The sequence below is a fragment of the Sebastes umbrosus genome, chromosome 10, assembly GCF_015220745.1.
Source record: "Sebastes umbrosus isolate fSebUmb1 chromosome 10, fSebUmb1.pri, whole genome shotgun sequence".
NCBI classification, from domain to species: domain Eukaryota; kingdom Metazoa; phylum Chordata; class Actinopteri; order Perciformes; family Sebastidae; genus Sebastes; species Sebastes umbrosus.
Window position 1 is genome coordinate 6,350,972 of NC_051278.1, and position 14,882 is coordinate 6,365,853.

The 14,882-nt window shown below is 43.2% G+C and overlaps 1 protein-coding gene across 9 annotated transcripts in view; it reads right to left on the bottom strand.

The window, feature by feature from the left end:
* LOC119495195 (homeobox protein Meis1) overlaps nt 1-14,882 on the bottom strand; it is a 234,174-nt gene that overhangs the window by 74,842 nt on the left and 144,450 nt on the right. For all 9 annotated transcript variants that reach the window (XM_037781445.1, XM_037781444.1, XM_037781443.1 and 6 more), the window contains 2 exons: nt 12,594-12,740; nt 2,089-2,200 (listed from right to left, as the gene is read on the bottom strand). In XM_037781445.1, the coding sequence (XP_037637373.1) occupies nt 2,089-2,200; nt 12,594-12,740 (259 nt within the window). The remainder of the gene's footprint in view (nt 1-2,088; nt 2,201-12,593; nt 12,741-14,882) is intronic.

Sequence of the window (14,882 nt, forward strand, 5' to 3'; positions counted from 1 at the left end):
ATGCCTGACAATGACTGATGTATTTGACTTCAGGACATCATACATGCTGAAAATCAAACATTCTTACTGTATTAATTTAGATATTTTACAAAGTAAAAGTCCCTAGAAGTGTATGATTCAACTTTTTCCCATGGTCTAGTTGGAGATAGGTGAATCGTCCAAGCCTTAGAAAGTAATAAAGTGACAATAATCTGTGTTTAAGGTATTATAATTCATCCCAAACTCTGTATTAACTTGATACTGGATGCTTATGGTAATGAAAATGATAAAAAAAATATAAGAATTTTTCTACTTTTTACTGTCTTAAATGTACCTAATTTAACAGTTAACATGTTTTAGGACCCGGACATACGTTCATGGCTCCCAACTCTCCTGTAACGCTTGGACAAATCAAAGCGCCTCATTCATTGCGCCGACACACACCAACACACATGTATACACACACACACACTACCCCACATTTTACCCTCTAATGAACTTCAACAACAAACAAAAACCTACAATAAGAGAGAGGGGGTGTATGAGGATGTAGAGAGAGAGAGATGATGAGAGAGAGAGAGACAGAGAGAGAGTGAGAGGAGGCGGGCCAACATAAGGAGTGGGCCTATAATTGGAAAGATGTGAAAAATGAAGTGTCAGTTTGGTCAATAGAGGGCAAAGGTCACAGGAGCAGGAGCCCAAACTCGGCACAGAGCACGCTCATTAGAGCGACCAATCAGATGTTGCCTGGCTGCCCAGACCATTAGTCATCAGAGGTAGAGGCGTGCACACACACACACACACAAATATTGCTTTGTTTTCACTGTAATTTCACTCTTTTTTTATCAGTCTGTTCTCCTCTTCCACATCATCTGTCCATCTTTTATTTTTATCTCCACTCGTGTCTCACCTCTCCGTCCCTCAGCTCCCCCGTCGAGCATTAATGACGAGTGAGAAAGAAGGACAAACGGTATGTGAGAGAGAGAGAGAGAGAGAGAGGATGTGTGTGAAAGACACAGAAAGAGAGAGGATGAGACAGACAGAGAGACAAAGAGAGACAGAGAGTGTGTGTGTGTGTGTGTGTGCGTGTGTGTTGACTATATAAATGGCTGCTCACTGGAGTGGAAGGCATGGCGGCGCTCTCTGCTCCCACCCAGGCTCTGCCTCCTGGCACTGGCAACCCTGCAAACTGCTCGCCTTGACATCGCCTTCAATAATATATGAAGTTGCCTTTTTGCCTACAGTTTGTTTGCAACACCGTCGCCCCACCAACGCCAACCCATCCTCCCACTGATGCCTCTTTCTCTCGCTCACACACACACACACACACACACACATTGTTAGAATGCATACAGACGAAGGATGTTCGACCAAGCTAAACAAAAATGAACAATCCCGTAGATCTCAATTTTAATAAGCACATTCTTTGCACATTTAGTCAATAACTCCAACCCAGAGCATTTTAGTTGAAGTTCAAGTGCATAGACTGTCAAAGATGCAAGCAACCTGTAACAGTTGCAAGCTTCAACGCCATTGCTTCATGATAAAAGATGTGACTAATGTGAAAAAGTGTCTCTCTTTTTAGCTTCAATTTCCTCAAAACCGCTCCCTTCAAACAATCGCCATCACCATCTTATGACGAGGGGATCGTATGTCAACAGAAAAGAGAAAGGTAGGGCAAACTAAAAGCAGTACATACAATATGAACTGTGTAGTCTGGGATATAAGAAAAGCAGGAGCAAACAGACACAACCCAATATGATGAGATGTAAAGCCGACTGCATGCTAAAGGACTGTAGCAAGAATCAAACAACCGCTGGCGTGGCGGCGCCAGGAAGACAGATGACGCTCTCTGGACTTGGGTACGAGCCGTCTACCACACCATGCAGCAAGACAGCAAAACCCTACCAGGCCCAGAAGAGCTCTTATACAGCTGACCGTGACCCCTGACCTCTCTGTGAGTTACTAGCAGCAGCTGAATAAGCCTCATCTTAAAGTTTTCTATCGTGTACTTGATGTATATGATATAACGTAGCAGCACCTTATTCTACATGTAAACTGTGTCCCCTTCTCACCTGATAAGCAAGACGCAGAGAGTCGGTCTCTTACCCTGTTCGCTGCTGTTGTCGCCGCTGTGTGATGTGTGTCCGCCGCTGGACGGTCCCGGCGTTCCTCCGGAGCGTGTGGATGCCGTGTCATCATGATCTCTGTTCCAGGACGTCTGTCGTAAAAAAAAATAAATAGAGAGAGAGTTCAGTTAATTTAATGTCAATTTCTTGAGTTTTTCTTCCATCATTAGTTGTGTTGATTTTATGCTGGCATTAGCAGGCATATTTTATTATCTCTCTTTGGAAACTTCTGCCAACATATATCGTACATTATGTGGAAGGAAGTCCACGCAAAAACACAAACTCACACAACGCATCATTTGCCAACTCGCAGCCCGGTCACGCAGTGTGTGTGTATGTGTGTGTGTGTGTGTGTGTGTGAGCCCCCGCAACAGTCTTATGGAATGAGGATTACGGGGGCTCGATGAAGAGAAAGGCCTGGACAAATAGCGAGTGAACATGTTGTATTAGTTCCCAGCTTTCTGAGGCATGCAATCCACGGCTGCCTCCATTTGGCTCAAACCACTAGCAGATGAAAATACAAAACAGCTACAACTTAAGATAGGCCGCGGCGAGCGCCAGGGAGTGATGTCATTCGAGCAGAGCGGACCGGAGAGAGAGAGAGGGAGAGAGAGGTAAATAACTCAGACTATTGCTACATATGTATAAATCCTCTGTTTTGTCCAAACATTAAACCGAAAATGGATGACCAATCCCGCTAAAGTAGAATTAAATTTCATTTAAGGGAGGCCGAGCCAAGACGGAGACATAACCAAATAAGCTCAAGTTTTCCCACAATCTTTTCTCAAAGAAAAAATGAAAGAAAATACTGCATGAGCGACCGAAGTGAAGCGGACTTCAAACTTTATATAGACAAATGAAAAAGTCGAGGTATTACCACAGAGTGGAAGTTCATTCCTTTCTCTGCGACTTCAAGAAAAATAGCAGATGAACACGAGCAGCTGACGAGACAAAAGAGACTCAGGAGACCTGGGTTTATATATAGTAAGGTGTGAGTGTGTGTGTGTGTGTGTAAGGGTAAAGGACAGTCATAGGCCAGATGAGTGTCAGCTGCACAGCGGACGGCAGGGGAGCAAATGGTCCAGACTAGGGCTGACCCCTCTTCATTGGTCATTTTGGTGTTAAGGCCGGCCCACACTAAAAGATTCTCCAAATCTTAACAGATTTTGAAAATGTGAGCGACGCCACACATAACGACATGATGTGATAAATTTAACAGTTTTGTTCCTGTAGTGTGTGGAGAGCAACAATTTGGCCAAAACAGCACAACACACACTAACAGATTCATTCATGAACAACAAGAGTCCTGACTAAAAAAAACTCGCAAAATCTCTCTATCAAACGTGACTTTAGTGTCAACAAACATTGTGATCGACGGCCAGGAAGAATTAGCGATGTTCGTTTTTGCACTTTGTACTGAAAATTCACGAAGGACGGATGGATGAAGTCATGGAGACACGTTAAAACACTTGTAATGTTGCCACAAATTAACAAGTTGGTCCTCCATTTCTGAGCTCCATCTTACTACTTTATGCTTTGCGTTTTGCATTAGCTCATGCATTAGCCGCCATGCGGTGGTTGTCGTTCCTTCTTCAGTCAGCTTGGTTCTCTACTGGCTATCGTTCTTTCCCACGTGACTGCGTCATTGACTGTCCTCGGGGTTCCCCACACACAACAGGATATCCCATCGTAAATATTGAACATGTTTAATATTTACGATTTGAGATCGGTGCGGCCAGGATGGACTTACGAGCCGATCGGAGGATGTAAACAATCTTTACAACCATTAAAAAATCGATCGATTGTTAGGAGGAGGGGATCGGGCCTAAAATTGGCTTGATTCTCGTGTAGTGTGTATTGTACATGAATTAGTCGACTAAGATTTCTTTAGTCGATGCGTCATCTTTTATGCTTTTTTTAATGCTGACTTATTTCAAAGAAACTTATGAGTACATCTCTTGTAAACACGAGCTTTAAAAGTGGTGCTTTTGTGTGATTCTTGATACGAGTGTTGGTCGACAAATAATTTCTTAAGTCGAGGACAGCCCTAGTTCAGACAGAAGGATAAAGGGAAGACACACATACAGTGTTCAGACACACACAGGTAAGCAGACATCACTTACATGCACACACAGTCAGATACTGACATATTAAGTTCCCTCACACACACATTTACAGAGACACAGATACACACACACTGAAATCAGGATCTGCCCCATACGAAGCTGCTACACATTATTGAAACGTAACCAGATGTTACCTCTTATCTCTCAGTGCCTCTGAAAAGCAACATCAGCACTGAGGACAGGAGGGAAAAGAGACTTCAAAATAGAAGGAAATGGAATCTAATGTCTTATCACACGCAGCTATAGCTTTCACGAGCAAACACGCAACAAACAAAACACACACAAACACTCGAAGCCTACGTGAGCCTATCTCTGCTCTGCCAAATCAAATGAAGCAGATATCAAGGGGGCAATGTGGTGTTTGCATCACGCTTTTAGGGCTACGTGACGAAATGAGTGATAGAAACCCAGATGGAGGAAGAGAGGAGGGAGGAGAGAGGAACACACTGGGGAACAACTGGTTTCAATTGGGATACTACAAGACTGAATCTGCGAGGAGGATTTGGAGCCGAGTTTAGAATTATGAAAAGAGGAGCAGACATTAATTCATGACACGGGGTTTGTTTTAAACAAAATGTAGAAGGAATAAAATAACAGAAAAGAATATACAAGTCAGCAAATTCAACACATTTGGAGTCTATTAGAGCCCGTTTGATGTTCCTGGGCTATGAAATTATAATCCAGTGCTTACATGGACGATATAATCGTTGTTTTCCAAATTAGGCTTTGAGGCTTTGCAATAAAGAGGAAAGTCGCTGCACAAAGACGTGACTGGGGATGGTGATTGGGTAGATAAACGTTGATTTTAACGGGGATAAGATACCAAGAGGGTGGTTTTTTTTTCCACTTCATACAAATTCTTTATTGCCGACTGTAGAACGCTGAAAAATGAAACACCCGTGCATGACCGAGTAACTCCAGAGAACATCACAAGTGAGGTAATCCAGACCACATGCTCAGTGCTCAAACAGTTAACTCCGGCTTCTGCCAGCTCCTCCAAAAGTGCAGCTTTTTTAAAAAAAAATGAGCAGAACTTGTTTATTCAGAGCTCTGTGAAAAAAAAAAGAATAGCACAGTACCCCGGGGATGTCGAACGGCAAGTATTAAAAAACCCAAGAGCCTCAGCTTTGCAAAACGGATTCTTTTTCTTTTTGTTTTAATTCTGTAACAAATTCCACTTGAAAATATAATTAGAAAGTGCAAGGGGAAATGGCAAACTACTGCATTAGCTGTAATTGAACAAAAGAGCGCTTTGCCTGCTGGGAGGTGGCCGCTGAGGCCCCATGGGAAAGGGGGCGGGGCTCAGACAGGGCCTGGTGGCATCTCCGCGGGGACGGGGAGTTTATTTATAATCACAGGCCGCCCTTGGTCGGAACAGGCCCGGCACTGATCTAACACTCAATTAATACACACACGGCTGACATCACATACCAGCACACAGCATGTGTGCACACAGCACTATTTTGGTCACTCACACACTCACCTTTTATCTACCTTATGCAAACACATCACGGCACCGCCATACTCACAGTCTCTATCTAACAAAGCACACACACTTTGACCACAAGACACACAGCAACAAAAACACACCCTGTGCCAACAAGCGCACAGCGTAGAGGTCCACCTTCAACATATGGGGTATGTAAATCCACGAGATGAATAGATGCATAAACAGAAAGCTGGAGGAAACACAGAGAAAGAGCGAGCTGTCCCTCTGCACACACAGCTACACACTTGATTTATTCTGTGTCCCCTTAATGAGCCGCCATGGTCTCTCGCCCTCTCTCTCTTTAACTCTCTCCCTCTCTCTCTCTCTCTCTCTCTCACTCCTGTGCGGAATGCAGATTAATTCAATGCTTAATTGTTTAGTAAATTCAATTTTCCACATTCTATTCTGCCTAGCTTTAGCTAAAGTTCTTAAATCTGCCGCGCCAAGCCGAGGGAACCCTGTTTGTGAGCCATGCATACCTTTTTTTTTTTTTTTTTCATTACCATTTCTCTTCCTTCTATCGCCCTAATTCGCCATGAAAAGATTTTCCTTGCTGGAAATTCTGATTCCGCTATGATCGGTGATGCATTCCAATCCAATGCATTCTCATTGTGCCGCGTCTAAGATGCGAGGGGGGGCTTCCCTTTCTCGCTGTGCCAGGCCCCATATCATACAAGCGCTCATGCAAGAAATGTTGCCTTGCCAATTCATTTGCAATAATAAAGAAAATGGTTAAGGTTGTTGTGCTTTGCCCCCCTCCCTCCCCTCTTCCCTCACTCTGAAATATCTTTTGTGATGATATGGATATTTACTTTTCACTCTGTGCCAGCGAGCGTGCAGGAATAATCATATGTGCATACTTAGCGGCACAGACATACATATCCAAATAACCCCACACACATACACTCTTCAGCGGTGGTACATCTGAATCAAAGATGACAGTTGGGCTACTCCATCTCCCAGAATGCTTTGGTGCATATGTTCTCTGCGGTTGTTTTCTTTAACACCATTTTTGACCTTTTGCGAGCAGCGCTGCTTCCTCAAGTTGAAATCGGCGAGAATGCCATGTGTTGCAGCGGCGAGATGGCCTGCAAGAGCTCGGGACACATTCTCCTACTCGGCTGAATGCTGGTGGGGAAGCCGTTAGTGAAAGGGGCTGAAAGGCCAGCTATTGTAAACTCTTGTTTACACTGTGACTAGATAAAGCAGGATCTGCCTCTCTGATAACCGGCCTGGCAAGTGCTTGCCCAACTACCTCCGCTTTCTCTGCTCTCTCCTCCCCTCTCGCTGCAATATTCCAAAAAGAAAAGAACGGCTGATAATGGTATGCGTGGTGCAAGAAAAAAAAAAAAAAAAAAAAGGAGTGAGAGAGCAAAAGACCCTCCTCCCTCCCTTTCTGTTCTGCACTCCCCTTCCTCCCTAACTCTCCACAATAGACAAAGAAAGAAGAAATAACCTTATAATTGCTGAAGGGGGTGAGGGAGAAAACTGGATTTGGTCTCTTGAGTAAGTAAAGTATGCTACACTGAATAGCCGTCAGGTACTCTTCAATCGGCTTCTCAAAACTGGCGGGTTAACCTCATCGAGACAACCAAAGATAATTACATGTTTGAGATAATTACCAGAGCTTTTAAAGTCCATTTAGATGACACTCACGGAAACTGACAAACTGATTTTCTTTCTCTGTGGCCTCTTCCACTTCAGCTCTCGCTGCAGACTCCTTGTTTACCCTCTGTGAGCTGAAATCCAAACAAAAACATTAACTGGAGTGCTCTCCCCTCCGCGCTATCTAACCCCAAACAAAGCATATTTCCTTTTATTCGGCTGTGAATGAGAAGGCAGGCGTAATTTCTTAATGACGTGTTTTGCTGCGGTTTCTTTCGTTAGCCTATAGCCTAGCTCGACTCGCAGCCGGCCGCGCTGGGATGCTCTCGGCGGATCCCTTGGAGACGGGGCTGTTTGTGACGGTGGCCATTGTCAGAGGCTCGCAGGGGGTTAAGGGGGAGAGGAACTTTCCATTAGCTAAGTACACATGTGTTAAGCCAGGTTATTGTTTACTTAGCCAAAGAAACCACAGCAGGCCTCGGGGACAGACATGGCCGCCCATCATAAGTAACACGAGACACAAGCCAAGAACTTTATTTGCGATTGGGATTTGGTGTCTATCACATGAGAATAGTTACGACACAGAGCGGCTCCACTAAGTTTCCAGCAATGCTGCACGATTTAAAAAACAACTAATAAATCAACTGAAAGCTAGTGCAACAAAAGTATGAAAGTATACAAGAAGCTCCTGACACTTCTTTGAAGTCACCCTGGCCTTGATTTGCTTAATCAGAATCACCCCTACTTGCTATTCCACCACAATAATGAAGAGGCTAAGAAACACACAAGTCACGTGGTCGCCTCTTTGTATCACTTGTTGAATCCTTAACAGCCGCCCTGCATTCACTCCCAAATGGAAAAAAAAGGGGAGTTCAGGGGAGGAGGGGGCGTCGAGGAGGGAGGGGGCGAGTGGGGGTCAAACCTCTCCTCTATTCAACTACAAAAGCTGCCATTACCAACAATCACCGCCATGATTCACAAGTTTGTATGACGATCAGCAGCGTGCCACTGTAGGAGAGAGGGCGAATGAAAAAGAGAGAGAGAGAGAGTGTGCGCCTGTTAAGTCGGGTGTAACTCGATACATACTTCAACGAGAAGCGGATAGATTAGCGATAGCGGTGTACTGATTAGGAAAATAGTGGCTGACCCCGGCGGTCAGGGTTTCCATTGAGTTAGGAGGGGAGGGGGGCCAGGGGTCACTCTTTGACCGCTAGAGTTACCTAAACCAACACTGCTGGGTCTCACTGACCTGGAAACCAGCACTTGTATGGCATAACAGTGCCAATTGTTGGGGAAAGATACCGCGATAGCGCTATCAAGAGTAAATTCTTACACAGTGACCACAAGCTCACACAAACAAGGTTTGTTTAGGAAAGATTGTGCGCGACGTGAGAAAAACAGCGACGGGTCCCAAATGTATGGATGTTATTTCAGATTGCAATCACACTCTGGAAATGTCACAAAGCCTCTTTAATATAAAAATAACTCTTGACTAAATTAACTCAACACATCAACTGCTGAGCATTCATTCTCACATCCACAAAAAAAGGCAGCCGGAGAATATTTTTAAGGGAAATTTCAATTATTTCCAGCCCCACTTCAGCCTGCATGGCTCAATCAAGTAGAGGAGCTCTTGAGACTTGGAGTGAGTCCTCAGCACTATTAGTAGTGTTCTGCTCTACAGCGGAGAGCCCGGGCCCTCCGAGTTCATTAGCAAATTGCTGCGCCCCTCCCCGTGCTCTCTGCGCAATTAAAGGCAACTGTGCAAATGACGTACAGCGGCGTGGAAATACCTCCCCGCTACTTTAGGCGGAGGTGAACATGTGTGCCAGGCAAATAGGGGACGCAATCAGCGGAGCCACCGCTGCCACATTTCCACAACAACGACGACCGAGAGATTCAGTGTGGACACAAGCCTCTCCACATTAAAGGGCCTGTGCAAAATCCACTCAGAATAATGGGACTTTATCGTGTCTTTTATGTTTCTATACAGCTGAACTCAAAGCAGGATGTAGATGTCTAATGGGGCAACTGGAAAACGTGCTGCTCGAGTGAAGAAATGAGGCAAACGTGGCGGGAAGCTCTCCAGGGAGCGGCAGGGAAAGGGTTAAGAAAGTCCAACTGGTGCTAACCAGTCACTCCACTCACATAGCACCTGAGGGGGGTGCTGCATTTATCAGGCCAGTCTGAACACACACATGCACACAGACACACACATATATGCATACACTTGTAGACAGATGCATGCACACAGCTCATGCACGTTTGCACAAACACACACACACACCTACACAGAGAGAGACACACACACACACACACACACACACACACACACACACAAACACAGGAGGGTGAGCCCAAACTGGCTGGGCTGCATTCACAAGCCAGCACAGAGCCTCTGTGACTTTTTCACCTCTCAGCTATGCTCTGCTTTCTTTTGAAAAGGGGCGCTCAGTCAGCGTCCCTCCACACTCGCCTGCATATAAGGCCGGCTAACAAAGCAACCTAAAGACATGTAAAGAATATTCTGAGAATTAACTGTTATGACGCAAGGGTGCATAAGGCAGCAAGAAAGTCAGCGCTGTTGGATTGTTGAGTTTAATAAATTCAAAGTATTTTTTCCCTCTGACATTTTTTTTTTCTCCCCTCTGCTACAGTCGCCTCACTGGAATAAATTGGTTTATGAATAAATGAGCCTGCTTTCTCCGTCTTGTTAACATTGTTCTTTTGTGCAAATTCTCAGCATTTTTTTCCAGTCCACTTCAACTTTATGCCCGAGGGCATATATTAAAAATACATATGGAAAGAGATAATGCACACACAACGCAAATTCGTTAAGGATGTCACCGCCTAACAACTGCAGATAAGATGTCACACAAAAATAGCCCCACAAAAAAATATATATATATTCAGCCTCAAGTAAGTTGTGAAGTGCAGAGCCATTAATATGAGTATTCAGCAGTGAGAGGCATGCACCCTCTCTGCCTGTTTGGATATGCCCATTTACACACAGCCAGCCGCTGTGGACAGTCTCCACATTATCCTACTACATCAGCCCATCCCTCATAGTACACATCTGTCAGAAAAAAGTTTTCCCTGCGTTGTAAAACGCAAACTCTGCCAGCAGGTCATTCATATGATTCTGTCATATCAGCGTAAACATGAGCTTATGTGGTTTTGCCCTGAATTGGCTATATATATGTAGGGACCATCATTATATTAAAATAGGCCATGTCTTCATCAGTCAATTAAAGATCCGCCATCGGCGCCTCAAGCACAACATAATTTTCTTCATATACCTAGAAACCCAAGGGTTTTAACACACTCTATTTCCATATAGCATAAGGCTTCATTCCATGTCCTGACCTATCTATTAAAAAAAAAAAAAAAAAAAAAACTTTGAATCCCTGAGAGAATACAACAAGCCCTTCAAAGAGACACTTAAATGCACAAGTGGCGTCTGTGTTATTTAATTCTGTTCCTGGATTAAATGAAGTATAATCTTCCGGGTGATCTTTCTCATTTCCATAATCAGACATAAGGGCTGGAGGAGTGCATGGGGAGGTGGTGGTGGTGGTGGTGTAGTGGGGGGTGGAGGGGCTTCCCAGTCAGGCCCCAGTCCTCCCAGTCCTGCCATTCAGCCCAGAACATAAAAGCCGGTGGCTGCCTCTCTCTACTCAGACCAGCCACTCAACCATATGGAAGTCCGCGGATTTAAATTATTTAGCCTAATCGCTTCATTACTTTTTATGTCGGACTATCCAACTAATCCCTTTAATTTGGCCACTTGATTTTTCTTCCCTCATCGGAGGCTGCAGCCGCTCCTCTCTTTAAAAAACTCCGGGATAGTTTCACTTATTGAAACACGGCCTCTCTCATATATAGTCTGCAAGCTCTGTCTCAAATGACTCCAGCTATTAATGGCCGAAAAAAAAATCCAGATTTGCATAATTCTAATCATCGGTTTGCTGTTATCATTATTTAACGGCAGTGTATGGACCATTAGGGTCATGCCTGTGCGCACACTACAATGTCCCCGGAGTCCCAACAGTCAGTGGAGCACATAATGAAGGCTGTGGTTATCTCTGATATCGGCACAAAAGGAAACACTCCCTAATCTACCTTTAATACCCGCTGCTTCTATACAAACCGTCTTATTGCTGCTGAATCTGTGCGCTCTGAGCGAAAGAAAGGAGGGAAAGAAGGGGTCTCGATAAGCAATGTGCACTCATGTCTAAGGAAAAATACTGACAAGACGAGTAATGAACCGTGAACTCCACAGTGGAGGAACCAAGGAAGGCACCTCGACCACAGTGTGCTGCATGCAGCCCTATATCCTCAACTGAAAATCTTGTGCAAAAAGCAAATAAGGTACCATCATTGCCGCATTCTGAGTAAATACAAGATGTTAAGTTTTGCAAACTTTATTGATTTTCATTATGTAAAGCTTGTGTTTAAATGTTTGAACGGACTTGCTCCTCTGCCTTTTCTGCAAATACATCATGAGACTACAGAGCTGTAGCAGATCCACCAGATAGCAGCTTCAAGTGGCAATTGTAAAGTTCAATTCTGCAGAACAGACAGCTTTTTCTGTGAAAGGAGCGTCTTGGAACTCGCTATCTGATCACTTAAAATCTGCTGCAAACTTTATCACCTTTAAGAGAGCAACCAAATCCTGTTTTATTCAGCGACAAACCTGTAAACTCATGTCTAGTTTTTACATGTAATGTTTTTAAATGTGTTGCTTTATTGTATTTATTTATTTTTCCTGTACCCATTCCTGTTTTAATCTCTTATTTTCACAAAAAGCCCTTCTAGGGACAGGGATTATAAGCACTATGATACTGGCATCAGATAGCTGTTTTTAAGTTGTCTATGTACATTGTATTGGTCCATAATAATAAACCATGATAAAGATAAAAACAGAAGAGAGAGAGGAGCTGGGAAACGGTTCAGATCAAATAAAGAGACAGAAAAATGGAGAGAGAGGCTGCTAAATTAAAATGGACATGAAACAGGTCAAGTTGATGGCGATGCTTTTTCCAGCTAATCTCCACAGGTCGGTTCCGGGTTCAAGTCTTAATGGGCCAATAATAGCAACATTATTCAGAAAATTTTCTCATTCCGATGGATGGAATGTAAAACTGGCCTTAATCATATGCAAATAACAGCGCAGTGGAGTAGTGACCCAGAATAGCTGAATAGCCAGCAGGGAGAACACACACACACACACACACACACATAGAGAGAGAGAGAGAGATGTACCTGATCAAGGGCCACCGATGATCTTGTGATTTCCTCGCTGTCTGATTTGGAGCCTCCCTCTCTGTCGTCTATGACCAAGTCGATGGGCATCTTGCCTTTCAAGCAGCTGATGTACCGGTGACAGAAATTATCACACAGCTCGTGCACCTACACAGAGACACAGAGGAGGCAGCAGAGGCGTCACACACACACTCATCACACAACAGTGACACACACACATGACAGCCAAGAGCCCCCCAAGAGTTTTTTTTAGGCAATTTGGCAAACTGGAAGATCACAGCACAACATGTTGTTGCATCTAAAATATTTAAATATTTTAGTACTTAAGCATGACTGGCAACACATTATTGCTTTGGCATTGTGGGAAATAAAAATATATATATTTTGCCTCCAAATTATATTGCTTCACCTTTGAAATTCTATAAAACTGAAACATGTTGCATCATGAAACATGTTGTTGCATATAAAATATTAAATATTTTAGGAGTTACGCATGACTGACAACACATTATTGCTTTGGCACCATGGTAAATAAAAATATAATTGAACTTGAACTACAGTCATTTACATTCTTCAGGTTGTTACTCAAAGCTGAATCCCTTTTTTTTTTTTATTATTAAAAAATAACACTTGTTCACATGAACAACAATCGTACTTGTGTTTAAAATGAGATTGACACCTTTCAACCTTGCACAGATTATTTATTATTATATTTTCTATTGTGCAACATAAAGCAGGTTTAGTTTGATCTATCTGTCAATAATTTGGATTTTCATGGATAATTACATAAGACATTGTGGCACATGAGTTGTTTCTGAATGTTAGTTGTACATGTTTTATAATGTGTATTATGTACCTTAATTTCCTTAATTTATGTACAATATAATTGTTGTTATGAGGTGTAAGAGCTCTGCCTCCCTCGTGTCCTTTTGTGTCTCAGACAAAGTGCCTTAAGAAATCTGTATTTATACTGAGTCTTCACAGATAGTGATACCTCCAAATTATATTGCTTCACCTTGGAAATTCTATTTAGCTGAAATACTTTGGACTCCTTCAGACTGGGGTGTGTCCAGTTCCTGAGCCGTACCGTACCGTGCCAGTGCCAGTGCGCACTATCCGGACTGTGATAGCAACTTTATTTTTTCCCCCTCCTCTCAAAATAGAGATATCGTCGAAAATTGACAGTGACAAGAGGGGCTCAGGGGCTACAACGCACTCAACATCCGTTAAATTCATCACCGGTGCCCCTGGTATAGTGGCCATTAGAGCAGGGTGACCCGCTTGACTGACATTTAAGGTAAACTGTTTAATTTCGTCCACTTATTACATTATTATCACGGCCAATGCGGCGCGTCGTTGCGCACGAGAAGAAGCACAAAAAAAAAAAAAGTGTCAGAAAAAATATATACTGCAAAAGCAGCTTTAACCTTAATTTATTATTATTATTATTTGATTTCATTTAAAAGGGACCAGTTTAAAACATAAATGTCACCATTTTGATGCACCAGATTATAGCTTTGAAGATAATTCACATCTGTAGTCCCTTGGCAGGTCAAAACAAAGAAACATACTACAAGAAAGAACATACAAATCGCACATCACAAAGTATGCTTGTCAAGTAAAAGCAAGTCATGAAGACTATTGGAATAAAGATCAGTGAGTACAGAGCTGAGCAGCTTTCAACACAAGTTGGTTTTGTAAATGCTGATAGAGCTGCAGCTCCTCACATCGTCAGGCAAAAGCTGATTGCCCAAATGCAGTGCGGCCAAATGGTACAGTGCAATCTTGCATACAAGATCTTCTTAAGGATCTAATAGAATCTACTGAGCGAAAATGCACAAAATCACACAGTGGAGGAGGAGGGGCCAAACCATTTAGTAGATTTACATGGTAAATGTTCTTTGTAGTTGCACAGAAACACAGTTTACAACCTCTCATTTACTGCATTCAAGTTTTAAACTGAAACTTTTTAACAGCTTTTGGATGATGTTTCTTAATGTTGGGTTAAAAGTTGACTACTGTAGTCCATCTGATGTGGAGACAAATCAGAGTTTTACACCCACCACTCCTTCTATCCACAGATGGCTGCCTGGGGCCTTTTGCCCTCCATAAAGAATCCTTTTCTAAAAAACCCCGCAAAGTTCGCCTATGTGTTTCACCTTGCATGCAATTTCTGCCAGCATTAAACTTCATTAAAACACGCGGGGAGATTCGGGCACAGAGATATCCGTTCCAGTTGTAACAGCTTGCGTCGTGATTAAACGCGGAAGAGAAATGGCCCCATGATTG